Below are 13563 nucleotides of genomic sequence, written 5' to 3'. Positions count from 1 at the left end.
TATAATCAATGCGAGATTTGATTGGGAGCCAGTGTAGACTGATTAATACAGGGGTGATGTGGTCATATTTCCTAGATCTAGTGAGGACTCTTGCTGCTGCATTCTGAACTAACTGAAGCTTATTTATGCACCTACTCGCACACCCAGACAGTAAAGCGTTACAGTAGTCTAATCTAGAAGTAACAAAAGCATGAACTAGTTTTTCTGCATCCTGTAACGACATCATATTTCTAATTTTAGCAATATTTCTAAGGTGAAAGAAGGCGATCCTGGTAATATTATTCACGTGAGCCTCAAAGGAAAGACTCGAGTCAATAATCACACCAAGGTCTTTGACAGCCGTACACGCTGAAACAGAAACACCATCCAGAGATGTTAGGTAATCGGAAAGTTTGCTTCTAGCTGCATGTGGTCCTAGTAAAAGTACTTCCGTCTTATCTGAGTTTAGCAGAAGAAAGTTATCGAGCATCCACTGTCTAATGTCCTTTACACATTTTTTAACATTGTTAAGCTGATCTCTCTCATCTGACTTTGCTGAAATATATAGCTGTGTATCATCAGCATAGCAATGGAATCTAATACCATGTTTATGAATAATTTCTCCAAGAGGCAGCATATATAAAGAGAAAAGCAGAGGGCCTAAGACAGATCCTTGAGGAACACCAAACTTTACCTCAGAGAGTGTGGAGAACTCACCATTAACATCAACAAACTGATAGCGATCAGTCAAATAAGACCTGAGCCAAGAGAGAGCCGTTCCCTTTATTCCAACAACGTTCTCAAGTCTAGCAAGTAGTATAGTGTGATCAATGGTGTCAAAAGCTGCACTAAGGTCGAGCAAAACAAGTAAGGAGACAAAACCCTGATCAGAGGCCGATAACAGGTCATTTACCACCTTAACTAGCGCCGTCTCTGTGCTATGATGAGGCTGAAATCCTGACTGATACATTTCAAAAATATTATTCATAAGTAGGTGTGAGCATAACTGCTGTGCTACAACCTTTTCCAAAATTTTGGCTATGAAGGGGAGATTTGATATTGGTCTGTAGTTGGACAGCTGACATGGGTCAAGGTCAGGTTTCTTAATTAGGGGGTGGATAACTGCCAGTTTGAAGGATTTTGGTACAAAACCAGTGCTAATGGAAGAGTTTATTATTTTTAAAACAGGTTCAATTACCTCTGGAATGATCTGTTTAAAGAAACTTGTAGGCAAGGGATCGAGAATGCAGGTTGATGATTTTGATGAGGAAATTAATGAAATTAAGTCATTCTCGTGAATAGGAGTAAAACTTTGTAGATAGTGTTCTCTTCGACTGGAGGCCACTCTGTGCAGCTTGGGATGGTTTCTTAGCAACGCCTTGGGTGGTTGCTTGAAATACCGGAGTAAGAACGGGCGCTTTGAGGATGGATTGGACTGTAGTTAATGTCAACAGTCTCCTAAACTGACTCAGGAATACAGTTCGCTTCTGATTATCATCACTGTACCCCGCTACATTGTATATCTGCTACAAATGGACATTCGGTGCAACCCAGATGAGGATGAGGTTTCCTCTTGAGTCTGGTTCCTCTCAAGGTTTCTTCCTTATGCCATCTCAGGGAGTTTTTCCTTGCCACAGTCGCCACCGGCTCGCTCATCAGGGACAAACTTACACTTTAAAAGTGAATATGTTCTTTATATCACCACATTATCTGTGTAAAGCTGCTTTGAGACAATGTTCATTGTTAAAAGCGCTATACAAATAAAAATGAATTGAATTGAATTGAATAATTATAATTTTTAAATCTGATTTTTACAATGATACAAACAAATCACTTTTTTATTTATTTCCTAGAACATGTTTCTTTCAGCTCCAAATTACAGACCATAAAACACCAACTATTATTCTTTTGGACTGCACAACCTCGCAGTTGATCCTGGTTTACACATATACAATCTGAATCCAGCATATAGAGGCTGAGTGAATGTGGTGTGGAGTCTGTGGAGGAGCTTCATCGTATTAGAGACGCTGTAGAAGGACAGAGTTCCTGCACTGTGATCCACATACACTCCTATTCTGGAGGATGATGGAACTTTGAGATCAGTTTTAACTTTGTTGTACCAGAAATTAACAGAAGAAGAACATTCCAGACTCCAGGACTGATTGTTGCCTCCAAACACACACTCATTAAACCGTCCTTTCCTTCTGATATCTTTATATGAGACTGATATGAACACATTACTCTCACTGCTCCACTCCACCTCCCAGTAACAGCGTCCACACACACACTCTCTTTACTCAACACCTGCAACCAGTAGGAGTCAAATCTCTCTGGATGATCAGAGTACGGCTGCTTTGTCTCACTACATGTCACCACTTTGTTCTTCTCAGACAGAATGAGGTAATAATTTACTGTGTTGGGATCCAGAGTCAGATCACAGAAATCTAAACACATGAACAACAGGAACATCAGATATTAGTCACAGAATATTTATGAAAAGTGTGTGTGTGTGTGTGTGTGTGTGTGTGTGTGTGTGTGTGTGTGTGTGTGTGTGTGTTGTCCACATACATTTCAGAAACTCGTTTCTGCTTGTTGGTTCTGAAAGTAAAATCTGAATGTTCTCAGCTATAAATAAAGAAATAAAATGGTTTAATTGTTCAATTTAAATGAATAAGACATTTGGGAAAATCATTGATTGTATGTGGATCAGAAATGTGTGTAGATCACATGATGCACTTTATCAGGAACGGATCCTCTTACCATGTTCACGGATTTTGATCAATTCCTCCTGGCAGAATTCCTCAAGTCTCTTTTTCAGGTCAGAGAGAGATTTCCTCACTGCATCAAATGAGATATTGACATTGATGCTGAGTGAATCTTCACACACATCAGCTGAAACATTTGGTCTCTCAGTTTTGGGACTCTGATGTCTGGAGGCTAAAACCTGCATACAGCAATTAGAAATAAAATGAAGTGAAGGAATGCAATAATTGTAAAGTTTTATATAGAATCTTATAACAGATTCTTTCTATAATCTAAAATTATGGGGATTCTTGAAGTCTAAGAAACATCCAATGAACCTGTAACCTTCATATTCCTACTGGAAATGTGGATATAATGTACCTTTATTTCCTGGAGGAAATGGATATGATCATGTGTGTGTGAAAGCTGCTCCAGCTCAGTGATTCTCCTCTGAAGATCAGAAATCTCCTGCTCCAGTTGCTCCAGGAGTCGTTCAGCTCGACTCAGTTCAGCCTTCTCCTGATCTCTGATCAGCTCCGTCACCTCCGAGCGCTTTTTCTCCATGGAGCTGATCATCTCAGTAAAGATCTTCTCACTATGATCTCCTGCTGTCTGTGCACTGAGCTGTTAGGACACACACACACACATACTTGTCTAACCAGTTTTTGGGGACTACATGCTGGATCCCAGAATGTGGGGACACCTATTTCTAAATGGTTTAGGAGCAAAAGGACAGCAGATTCATGTTTTAAAAAATTCTGTAAAAACACTGGTCACTTTAAATTTAAGAAAAAAGCTGAATAAAGCAATGTGACATTTTTCCACAATTTGGGGACATTTTCCGGTAGACTAAGCTTGTGAGGACCAGCAAACACACACACACTTTTCTGGTATTTCTACAACGTAGGTACTTGTGAATAATGTGGGGACAAATTTTACAGATAATAAAAATGTGGCTAAAATGCATATTTCTAATATTAGAAATAATGAAGTCACATAAATAATAACATATTATTTATTTAGTTTTTTTTTTTTGCACAGATATTTAGTCATTGCCTCAAAACAAAGCATTTAACTTTAACAGTTGTCAAAAAGCAATAAAATATAGATATATAAAAAAAGCAATTTTGTTAACTTGTTAACAAAACTGTATTATAAAAGAAAATGTTTCAGATATTTAGCAATGAAAATATCAACAGAAACTGACATTCATCTGTGCAAATAGAACAAAAATGAAATATATTTTCTTATATCTTCTTTTTAAGAGATGTGATCTATTCTTTACAAAGAACTTAACAGCCATCCAATCCCGATCTTTCAATGCAACAGGTTTAACGTGTACAGATGTTTTTTAACCGCCTTTACTTCACTGGTGTCCCATTTCTTTTTCCTAAAGACCTTAGCACCTAAATAAACACACAACAACGTTAGTCAAATCATACAACATTTTTTTGATTTTATAAAACCTTGGCATCATTTTAGTTCATTGGATAATACCTTTGGATGATGTAGTACTAGTTGGTTCTGTGGCTTGCTCAGCCGAGCTTTCCTGAGATTGATTGGTAAATGGTTTTAAAGCCAGTTCTTCTCCAAGATCTATTTAAACAGACCAAATGCAGTACAATTACTGGTATTGTATGAGGAAGTGAGGTGTGTCAAAGAAGTATGTGAGGGTGGTGCAGGACATGTATGAGGACAGTGTGACAGCAGTGAAGTATGCAGTAGGAACGACAGACTGGTTCAGGGTGAAGGTTGGACTGCATCAAGGATCGGCCCTGAGCCCTTTCCTGTTTGCAGTGGTGATGGACAGGTTAACGGACGAGGTCATACAGGAGTCTCCCTGGACTATGATGTTTGCGGATGATATTGTGATTTTATGGTGAGAGTAGTGAGCAGGCTGAGAAGAGCCTGGAGAGGTGGAGGTACACGCTGGAGAAAAGGGGAATGAAAGTCAGTAGGAGTAAGACAGAGTACATGTGCGTAAATGAGAGGGAGGGCAGTGGAGTGGTGTGGTTGCTGGGAGAAGAGGTGGTGAAGGTGGAGGAGTTCAGGTACCTGGGGTCAACAGTGCAAAGTAATGGAGAGTGTGTTAGAGAAGTAAAGAAAAGAGTGCAGGCAGGGTGGAGTGGTTGGAGAAGAGTGACAGGAGTGATTTGTGATAGTAGAGTATCTGCAAGAATGAAAGGAAAAGTTTATAGGACTGTGGTGAGACCTGCAATGTTGTATGGTTTAGAGACAGTGGCATTGAGTAAAAGGCAGGAGGTGGAGCTGGAGGTAGCAGAGCTGAAGATGTTGAGGTTTTCGTTGGGAGTGACGAAGATGGACAAGATTAGAAATGAGTTTATTAGAGGGACAGCGCATGTTGGACGTTTTGGTGACAAGGGGAGGGAGGCGAGATTGAGATGGTTTGGACATGTGCAGAGGAGGGACATGAGTTATATTGGTAGGAGAATGCTGAGGATGGAGCCACCAGGAAGGCGGAAAAGAGGAAGGTCAAGAAGGAGGTTCATGGATGTGGTGAGAGAAGACATGCAGGTAGTTGGTGTAAAAGAGGCAGATGAAAAGGACAGGGTGGTATGGAGACGGATGATCCACTGTGGCGACCCCTAATGGGAGCAGCCGAAAGAAAAAGAAGAAGAATTCACCTAACATTAACCCCAGCAAAGTTTGAAAAAAAAAAAAGTAATAAGAACTTAAAATGAGTTCATGTACACAAAAAGTGGAAAAATATCTGCCTTTTGGTTACATTGTAACTTTTCTTATAAGGTCAGAAAGGTACACTCTGTAAAACACAACAAAAACAAAAGCACATGCTGTATAACACTACATACATTTAAAATTACCCCTTTGCTAACACTGGTAAAGTACATTGTATATTGTGGGGACCTGACGTTTATTGTGTAAAAAAATTTAATTTAAAAGCAGTTTCATACTTGTTTGCAGGAAGTAGACTCAGGCTCTGAATGTTGGGTGCAATGGTGATCATCTGCAGAGGCATCATCTGAGGCTGGATGATTACAGTCGGATTCTGTTCCACATTTTGTCACCTGTAATGAGCACAACTGTTAATTATGAGCCAAAAAGATAAGCATCTGTATATTAGAAAACTGAGCTGAACAGTGTAAATTTGTAGAAAGAATAGTTATGCCAACACACTACAAGTAAACAAGATATTTCCAGAAAAATAGGAAATTTAAGAGTAGACCTCTTGTGGGGACCTGTGTCAAATGTCATGGTTAAACATAATGTGGGGACTCTGTGGTGGAGGGTAATTCACTCCTTTGCTAACACTGGTAAAGTACATTGTATATTGTGGGGACCTGACGTTTATTGTGTAAAAAAATACAATTTAAAAGCAGTTTCATACTTGTTTGCAGGAAGTAGACTCAGGCTCTGAATGTTGGGTGCAGTGGTGATCATCTCCAGAGGCACCACCTGAAGCTGGATGATTACAGTCTGATTCTGTTCCACATTTTGTCACCTGTAATGAGCACAACTGTAATTATGAGCCAAAAAAGATAAGCATCTATATATTAGAAAACTAAGCTGAACAGTGTAAATTTGTAGAAAGAATAGTTATGCCAACACACTCTAAGTAAACAAGATATTTCCAGAAAAATAAGAAATTTAAAAGTAGGCTTTATATGGCGACCTGTGTAAAATTGAATATTTAAACATAATGTGGGGGTTAATTATTAGCCCAAATATAAAAGCATGCTGGCATTGTACAGCTAAGCTGATGCCATTTAATTATCCATCACTGCTAAAAAAAATAAAGATTCTTACTTCATTTCTCCAGGGACAGTCACCATCTCCATAATTATAGGTGATCTCCTCTCCAGGTATTATGTCTCTTAAAGCAAAAAGACACAAATGGGGCTTTCCCTCTACAAGAATTCTCTTCATTTTGCAGTTGGGTTTAATGTGGTCGTCATTGACCAGTCTTCCAAGTGTGCCATCATCCCTTGCAGCATCAATACTGAATTTGAACAAACAAACAAATTTAAGTTACTGACAAACCCCCACACAAGTATTATTATTATTAATAATTATTATTATTATATTTCAGACAAACTAATATTGATTCACTGTGCAGAATGCTTCTACAGGCAGTCATGATCAGACTTTTTAATATGCCTGCAGGATTGTTTTATTTAAGATGCACCCAGCCTGATGCACAGCTCAACAAAATCATGCATCAGAGTTACAACGGAGTTATTAAAGATTTAGCACAAAAGACTGAATAAGAATTTTAATGAAACCTAGATACGAGTTTATTCTGATTTAAAAACTTTAATGTGATTCAATTTTTATTTTTTTTATGTGATTCAATACCCAGGTGAATGATTCACACAGTCTGCGCATGCGCCGATACACGACGTCGGGCTTACAGAAACACCGGCACAGATGATGATATTTAAATGCTCGGGATATAAACATTAACGAGTCACAGAAATAATTCAAGTCCATATAACATCAAATCATTTACTAATTTTATCTGCTAGTCTCAGTGCAGCACGGCACATGACATTACTTTTCACAGCAAAACTTTTCCTTCGTATTTAAATTTAGCAGCTCAAACCGCATCTAAACACATAGAGGAATAAAGATGATAAATACTCACGTCCAGAGGTTTCCGTGCCAGATGAAGTTGAACATGAATGCCTTTAGGGAGTTGTGATAAAGGCGTTGTCTTCTCTGGCTCTCCTGACAGCTGATGAGATCCCCTCTGTACTCCAGCACGAAGCTGCCTTTAGTGAAGTGTGTCACCGCAAACACTCCTCTACCTGAGCCGGGCAGCACAGCGCGCTAGCATAACCAGCTAATTATCACGATCATTATTATTCAGTTTCTCTGCTCTGCTCTGCTCTGCTCACCTTTAAATGCACCAGTGTATTTCACATCAAGCCCTGCTTTATCACGGCCGGTGGTGATGTGAAATACAGCGTCCTGAGTTGGGCTCTGCCTTTGGCTTCCATTTTTAAAGCCTGGACTTCACCCTTATTACCGATTAAAACATTCGTTTACTAGTTTACATACTTCACTAATCCTGAAGATATTATTTGCTGGACGCATTAAATATTAATAGATGATATAGCATTAGCAAAACAAATACACCGACACAGTTTAAATGCCTCATTAGGGCTGAGCTAGCTAGCTAGCATGAGTTAATTACAAACAACTCTGGAAATTATAAATACTAATATTAATAATAATATTATTTTTTAAGTCCTAAAAAAAATGTTGATATTCTACCACAATTAACTTAATAAAACATTGTAATTGTATAACCTTAAGAAACTTTATATTATGGTTATTCACCTCACATAGTCTTTGCATGGAGTGCTAATTAGCGAACTGCACCTTTCAGCCACTGAGGTTGTACGATGTTGTGAAGTACCTCACTCAACAACATACTACCTCATTGGCTCAAAGCTCCGGCATGTTCTTTCTGTTTCAACCAATCAGACTTCAGTATAGGTGCATTACGTCAGAAAGTGTGTATAGCTGATGTTTTTACGGCCTATGGCCAGAGGGGGGGAGTTTTACACACTTGAGTCGCAGCCTCGAATACACACACACACACTTTTTTCTGGGAAATGTCAAACTTGGGGACTAAGGAGATATTAAGGGGGAGTGTTCAGCTCGATGAGTTAGGCAGGCTACAGTGGTTAGTTTTGTGTGGACTCGATTTTAGGTCCCCACGTTCACACAGGTACCCACGTTATTGGTGTGTATTCCAGGCAATGTCCCCATTTTGTAAGTTTTGCGAGTACACACACACACACACACACACACACACACACACACACACACACACACTGTTCCTGGGACTGGGACTGTAACTCAGTGGTCCCCAACTTTTTTTGTGTCAGAGACCGGATTAATGTAGGACAATATTTTCAGCCTTTATTACTTCAGAATAAAATGATACGACTGGCATAAAAACTGGTATTTTTTTAAATATTATAATAAACGTAAATCTGCGGTGTTGTTTTTTGTTTATTTTGCTTGCTTGGGGGTTTCAATTTAGCGGTTATTTATTATGTGTTAGCGACCAGAGGAGCCCCTTTAAGAAGGTAGCAGATGGAGGTAAAACATGTGACCGAGGCATCATGACATGCATTAAGAGTAAGTCATAGTCAGATGTGGTGGAGAGAATCTGGTAATTTTCCAAAATAAAACATTGTTCAGAATCAGATAATAAATAAAACGGAAATAATGTAAGTTATGTATTTTTTCATTGCGGCCCGGTACCAATTGACCCACGGACCGGTGCCGGTCCACGGCCCAGGGATTGTGGAACACTGCTCTAAATGACTCGATGTCCATGTTGTGTGTGTTTCTAGGAGCAGCTCCGTCTCTGCTCACTGCTCACCTTTATAATGTTCACATCCTGTTTCAGCTCCTGCACCTTCTTCTGCTTCTCCTGGATTCTCTGCTGGAATTTCATCTGCTCCCCCTGCTAAAGATGTAAAATGAGGTTCAGATGGTTGTTGGTTGAATTGTTCACTGACTCCTCTGAACTGATACGGAGACTTTTATTTTACACTTCTTTACTAACAAACACATTTAGTAAAGCAGGAGAGTTTCCAGATTTTCATTCCAGCAAATCAGGAGCCAGAACTGATCAAACTCATCAGACTGAGAGAAAATGATTGAATAAGTGAATAAAATATTTTGATTTTAGTTGAATAATGTTATTTCTTTGAACAGACTGAATATATCAGACCTGCATTTCTCACCTGTTGTTCAGTTCTGTAGGCTTTAACTGAGACGGTGTCGTGGCTTCTGTGTTCATCTGTCATACACAGATAACAGATGAAGCTTTGGTCTCCAACACTTCATCATGCTCAGAGCAGATCTTCTCTTGTAGATTTCCAGACGCTTCGATTAACTTGTGCTCCTTCCAGGAAGGAACTTCAAAATGAGGTTTTAGATGAGTTTCACAAAAGGAGGCCAGACACATCAGACAGGACTTGACGGCTTTGTGTTTCCTCCCGCTACAGAAATCACATTCCACATCTCCAGGTCCAGCGTAACAGTGAGCAGGAGAAGCAGCTCGGATTTCAGTCTTCTTCAGTTTCTCCACCACTTCAGCCAGCATGTTGTTTCTGTGTAGAACAGGCCTTGGAGTAAATGTGTGTCTGCACTGAGGACATCTGTAGACCCCCTTCTGATCCTCCTGATCCCAGCAGTCATTAATACACACCTTACAGTAACTGTGACCACACGGGATAGCCACTGGATCCTTCAGGAGATCCAGACACACTGGACATCTGAACTGATCCTGATCTACTGAAATACTGGCCTCTGCCATTTTCTGCACTTTACACACTGAGGAAAAAAGAGACAAAAAGAGAGAAAGAAAGACTGGAGTTTTGTTTTCTCCGAAATGAAAGTCACTTCCTGGTGTTGTGTATATGAGAGAGAAAAAAGAGAAGGAGCTCAATGACAGAGTTTATAAACATTAACCATTTCATGAACAGAGTTGCTTCTGAGTCAAAATAAACCCTGCAAACTGTCTTAAAAACTTGATTCATCTAAACAACCAGGGATCTCCTGCTGTGTGCATGTGTGTGTGTGTGTGTGTGTGTGTGTGTTTGCCCTATTTGTATTATTTCTGTGGCATGTTGTGTGTGCAGATACTGAATTAATCCCAAGTCTGTCTAATATCAACATCCATGCTGCTGTATAACAGTGAAAATGAGGATTTCTTAAACAGTTGTTAAAATTAGGTGTTAATTGTAGTAGTAAAAATATTTCTCTCTTTATTCTCTTTGTATTAAAACATATAACCAGTATTATTAAAGGCAGTGCTCATTAGTATATATGTCTATATTAACATATACATGTACACCCTTATGGATCTTGACTATATGGAGGAAAGTTCATCGACACCTGGCCATAACACTGGTATGTGCTTTGTGAACACACCAGATTTAGTGCCAATTTGCTCTTATAATAAGCTTCAGTCTGTAGAGAAGATGTTCCTCTAGATGTTCCACTAGACATTTAAACACCCAACATCCAGTCTTTTACACTTCAATAAGGTGCTCTGTAACATTTAAACACACTTTAAAACTGTATCTTGAATTAACACTCATCAACCTTATCTAGCATGTGTTTTAATCAAACTAATATTAATTCAACAAATTGACCTAATAATTAGTATAGAACCTATTACATACAATAGAAGTAGCTTGATTAAACCGTTTTAGCCTATATGTTAATCAACCTCATGTTATAATTTACTCCAAGTATAATTGGATTAATATATATAATAGATTAATAATCTAATGAATAGAGTGAAGTAGGGTCTGAATGGTGTTATGAGTGTGTTGGAGAGACAGAAAAACAACATACAAGGCAGACTTAAGGATGTTTATTGGGGAGAGAAGTACGGTGGCCGAGAAGTGCAAAACACATTAACAAATCCAAAAACAAATTAACAAATCCAAAAACAAATTAATAAATTAAAAAAAAAACAACAAATCCAAAAACTTTAGGTTACTTGCGTAACCCAGGTTCTCTGATAACAGGAGTGAGGTATCTCACTATGGGAATCGCCTCGGGCGTGACCAATCCTGGAAGCATCAATCACACCACGTCTGTCGGCTGACAGACCAATCACGACAGTGATGCGGGAGTCCCGCCTCCCTATATACACCGCTGCCGGCGGTCCCTGCCTCATTCATCTCTTCTCCGTGCACTCCTGTTATCAGAGAACCGGGGTTACGCAAGTAACCTAAAGTTCTCTTTCAAACATTCGTTCGGTATCTCACTATGGGATATAGACAACTCCCGTATTGCAGATATGCTGTCCGAAGCAGGTGTCAACCAACTCAGTGATGTGATAAATAACCCCTCTCACTGAAGAGAGAGAGAGAGAGAGAGAGAAAAGACAAACAATCGATACACGATGTTACCATATCCGTTGTCATGAAATATATATATATATATATATATATATATATATACGAAGCGGCCAAGCCTCGGGTACTATGCGCCCTCAGTCCCTCCGGAGGGTTAAGACCCACGCTATTATAACTCATTATAATAGCCTCCACGAGCCAATGGGACAGGCGCTGACGGGAAACGGGACTTCCCTCACGGGAACCAGCCCATGAAACAAACAGCTGAGTACTCTGTCTCAAACCCTTCGTCCTGTCAACATAGTGACGTATCGCACGGACATGACACAGACAGTGAAGCCGCTCCTCCTCCGCTGAGGAAAAAGGAGGCGGGTGAAAGGCCATTAAATCCACCTGTCTGCAGGCGAAAGCTGACTCGCTCACCTTAGGGACAAAAGCCGGATTAGTCTTGAGAGCCACTCGCGAGAAATCCAAAGCAAAACGCATACAGGAGTTATGAACAGACAAAGCATGAAGTTCACTAACCCGTTTCGCGGTAGAAAGAGCCAATAACAAAGCAACCTTAAGCGACAGGAGCTTTAAATCAATACTCCCTATCGGCTCAAAGGGAGACTGAGAGAGCGCGCTCAGGACCACGGACAGATCCCATGGCGGAACCAGCGGCTTTGAGAACGTGCTCAAGCGCCGCGCCCCCTTCATAAACCTGCACACGAGCGGGTAAAGACCGATAGTATTACCGTCAATCCCTACGTGGCATGCAGAAACGGCGGCGAGATAAACCTTAACAGTTGAAAAAGCCCTGCCCTTATCCAAAAGTTCCTGCAAAAAGCACAACACATCTGCCACAGAACAGTGAAAAGGGACGATACGTCTCTGAGCACACCATAGCTCAAACACATTCCATTTCCTATCATATGCAGAGCGCGTCGAAGCAGCTCTCGCATTCTGAATCGTCTCAATCACCCTCGGAGGCAAACCAGCGACACTAAGATTTATCCTCTCACGGGCCAGGCCCAGAGAGCCACTCTGTCCGGTGTCGGGTGAAAAATCTCCCCGCGTGCTTGTGAGAGGAGATCCCTGCGCAACGGGAGAGGCCAGGGTCGATCGTGCAGGAGTTGGAATATCTCCGTCAGCCACACTTTCCCTGGCCAGTTCGGAGCGATTAGTATGACAGAGTGACCGCCTTCTCTTACTCTTTGTAAAGTCGGCACGTTCAGACTCAGTGAAGGAAACGCGTAAAGCAGAACGTTTGGCCATGGGTGGGCTAACGCATCCACACCCATGGGTGCACGGTTTCTCGCCAGAGAAAAGAACAGAGGGCAATGAGTGTTTTCGTGCGAGGCGAAGAGATCTACGGCGGCCCCGCCGAATCTCTCCCATAACAGGTTCACCACATGAGGATGGAGAGACCACTCCCCGTACAGGGGATTTCCCCTGGACAAGAGAGCCGCCCCCGCATTCAGCACTCCCGGCACGAGTCTCTCGCAGCGACAGGAAATGCTCCATGCCCCACACCACGAGATCTCCCGCCAGACGGTGAAGTCGAGGAGAGCGCGTATCGCCCTGGCGATTTATGTACGCCACCGCCGTCGTGTTGTCTGATCTGACCAATACGTGGTGACTCCGAAGAAACTGCACGAAATGTTTTAAAGCTAGAAACACCGTTAACAGCTCCAGAAAGTTTATGTGCGCGCACCGAAGCGAAACGGGCCATTTCCCCTTCGCCATCCTGCCTTCGCACACCGCACCCCAACCTGCGAGTGACGCATCCGTCGTCACCACTTTTCTCAGGGAAACAGCCCCCAGCGGGGTTCCCGACTCGAGAAAATCGCGATTCCTCCAGTGATGGAGGAATAAGCACAGTGACGTCACCATCACCTTGCGATTGAGGTGGCGCTTCGGACATAAGCGCTGCGCCGTAACCCAGCACTGAAACTCTCTCATTCGCAGCAGTCCCAGCGGTATG

At 41.2% G+C, this 13563-nt stretch overlaps 2 protein-coding genes and 1 pseudogene across 4 annotated transcripts in view; all 3 read right to left on the bottom strand.

The window, feature by feature from the left end:
- The window catches only part of LOC310722600 (uncharacterized protein), a 1041764-nt gene that overhangs the window by 416769 nt on the left and 611432 nt on the right, over positions 1-13563 (bottom strand). The gene's annotated exons all lie outside the window — the stretch shown is intronic.
- On the bottom strand, positions 1800-10144 carry LOC310722956 (tripartite motif-containing protein 16-like; annotated as a pseudogene). Its single transcript, XR_014538313.1, has 6 exons — positions 9468-10144; positions 9101-9187; positions 3103-3345; positions 2740-2923; positions 2548-2604; positions 1800-2423 (listed from the first exon to the last, which is right to left on the bottom strand). The product of XR_014538313.1 is annotated as a tripartite motif-containing protein 16-like (transcript).
- Positions 3914-7901, bottom strand: LOC310722605 (uncharacterized protein). Of its 2 annotated transcripts, none has more exons than XM_083535188.1 (7): positions 7599-7901; positions 7346-7508; positions 6508-6700; positions 6089-6217; positions 5655-5768; positions 4219-4317; positions 3914-4127 (listed from the first exon to the last, which is right to left on the bottom strand). In XM_083535188.1, the coding sequence occupies exons 2-6, from the start codon at positions 7378-7380 to the stop codon at positions 4294-4296; spliced, it is 495 nt and encodes a 164-aa protein (XP_083391314.1). In that variant the 5' UTR covers positions 7381-7508; positions 7599-7901; the 3' UTR covers positions 3914-4127; positions 4219-4293. The 2 variants fall into 2 exon arrangements, with proteins under 2 accessions (XP_083391314.1, XP_083391315.1); XM_083535189.1 differs by having other exon boundaries at positions 3916-4127; positions 6089-6202.

This window comes from Silurus aristotelis, assembly GCF_946808225.1.
Source record: "Silurus aristotelis genome assembly, chromosome: 29".
In the NCBI taxonomy this organism is placed as follows: Eukaryota; Metazoa; Chordata; class Actinopteri; order Siluriformes; family Siluridae; genus Silurus; species Silurus aristotelis.
Note: the sequence above shows the minus strand (reverse complement) of the source record. Positions and strands in the feature narration are given on the sequence as shown.

What these genes read in the sequence shown, in the direction of transcription:
- LOC310722605 (XM_083535188.1), bottom strand. Translation starts at nt 7,380, where the DNA reads ATGTTCAACTTCATCTGGCACGGAAACCTCTGGAC. An exon ending in TGGCACGGAAACCTCTGGAC is followed by an intron (nt 6,701 to 7,345) that starts GTGAGTATTTAT and finishes GTTCAAATTCAG; the next exon opens with TATTGATGCTGCAAGGGATG. An exon ending in AGTCTACTTCCTGCAAACAA is followed by an intron (nt 5,769 to 6,088) that starts GTATGAAACTGC and finishes TGCTCATTACAG; the next exon opens with GTGACAAAATGTGGAACAGA.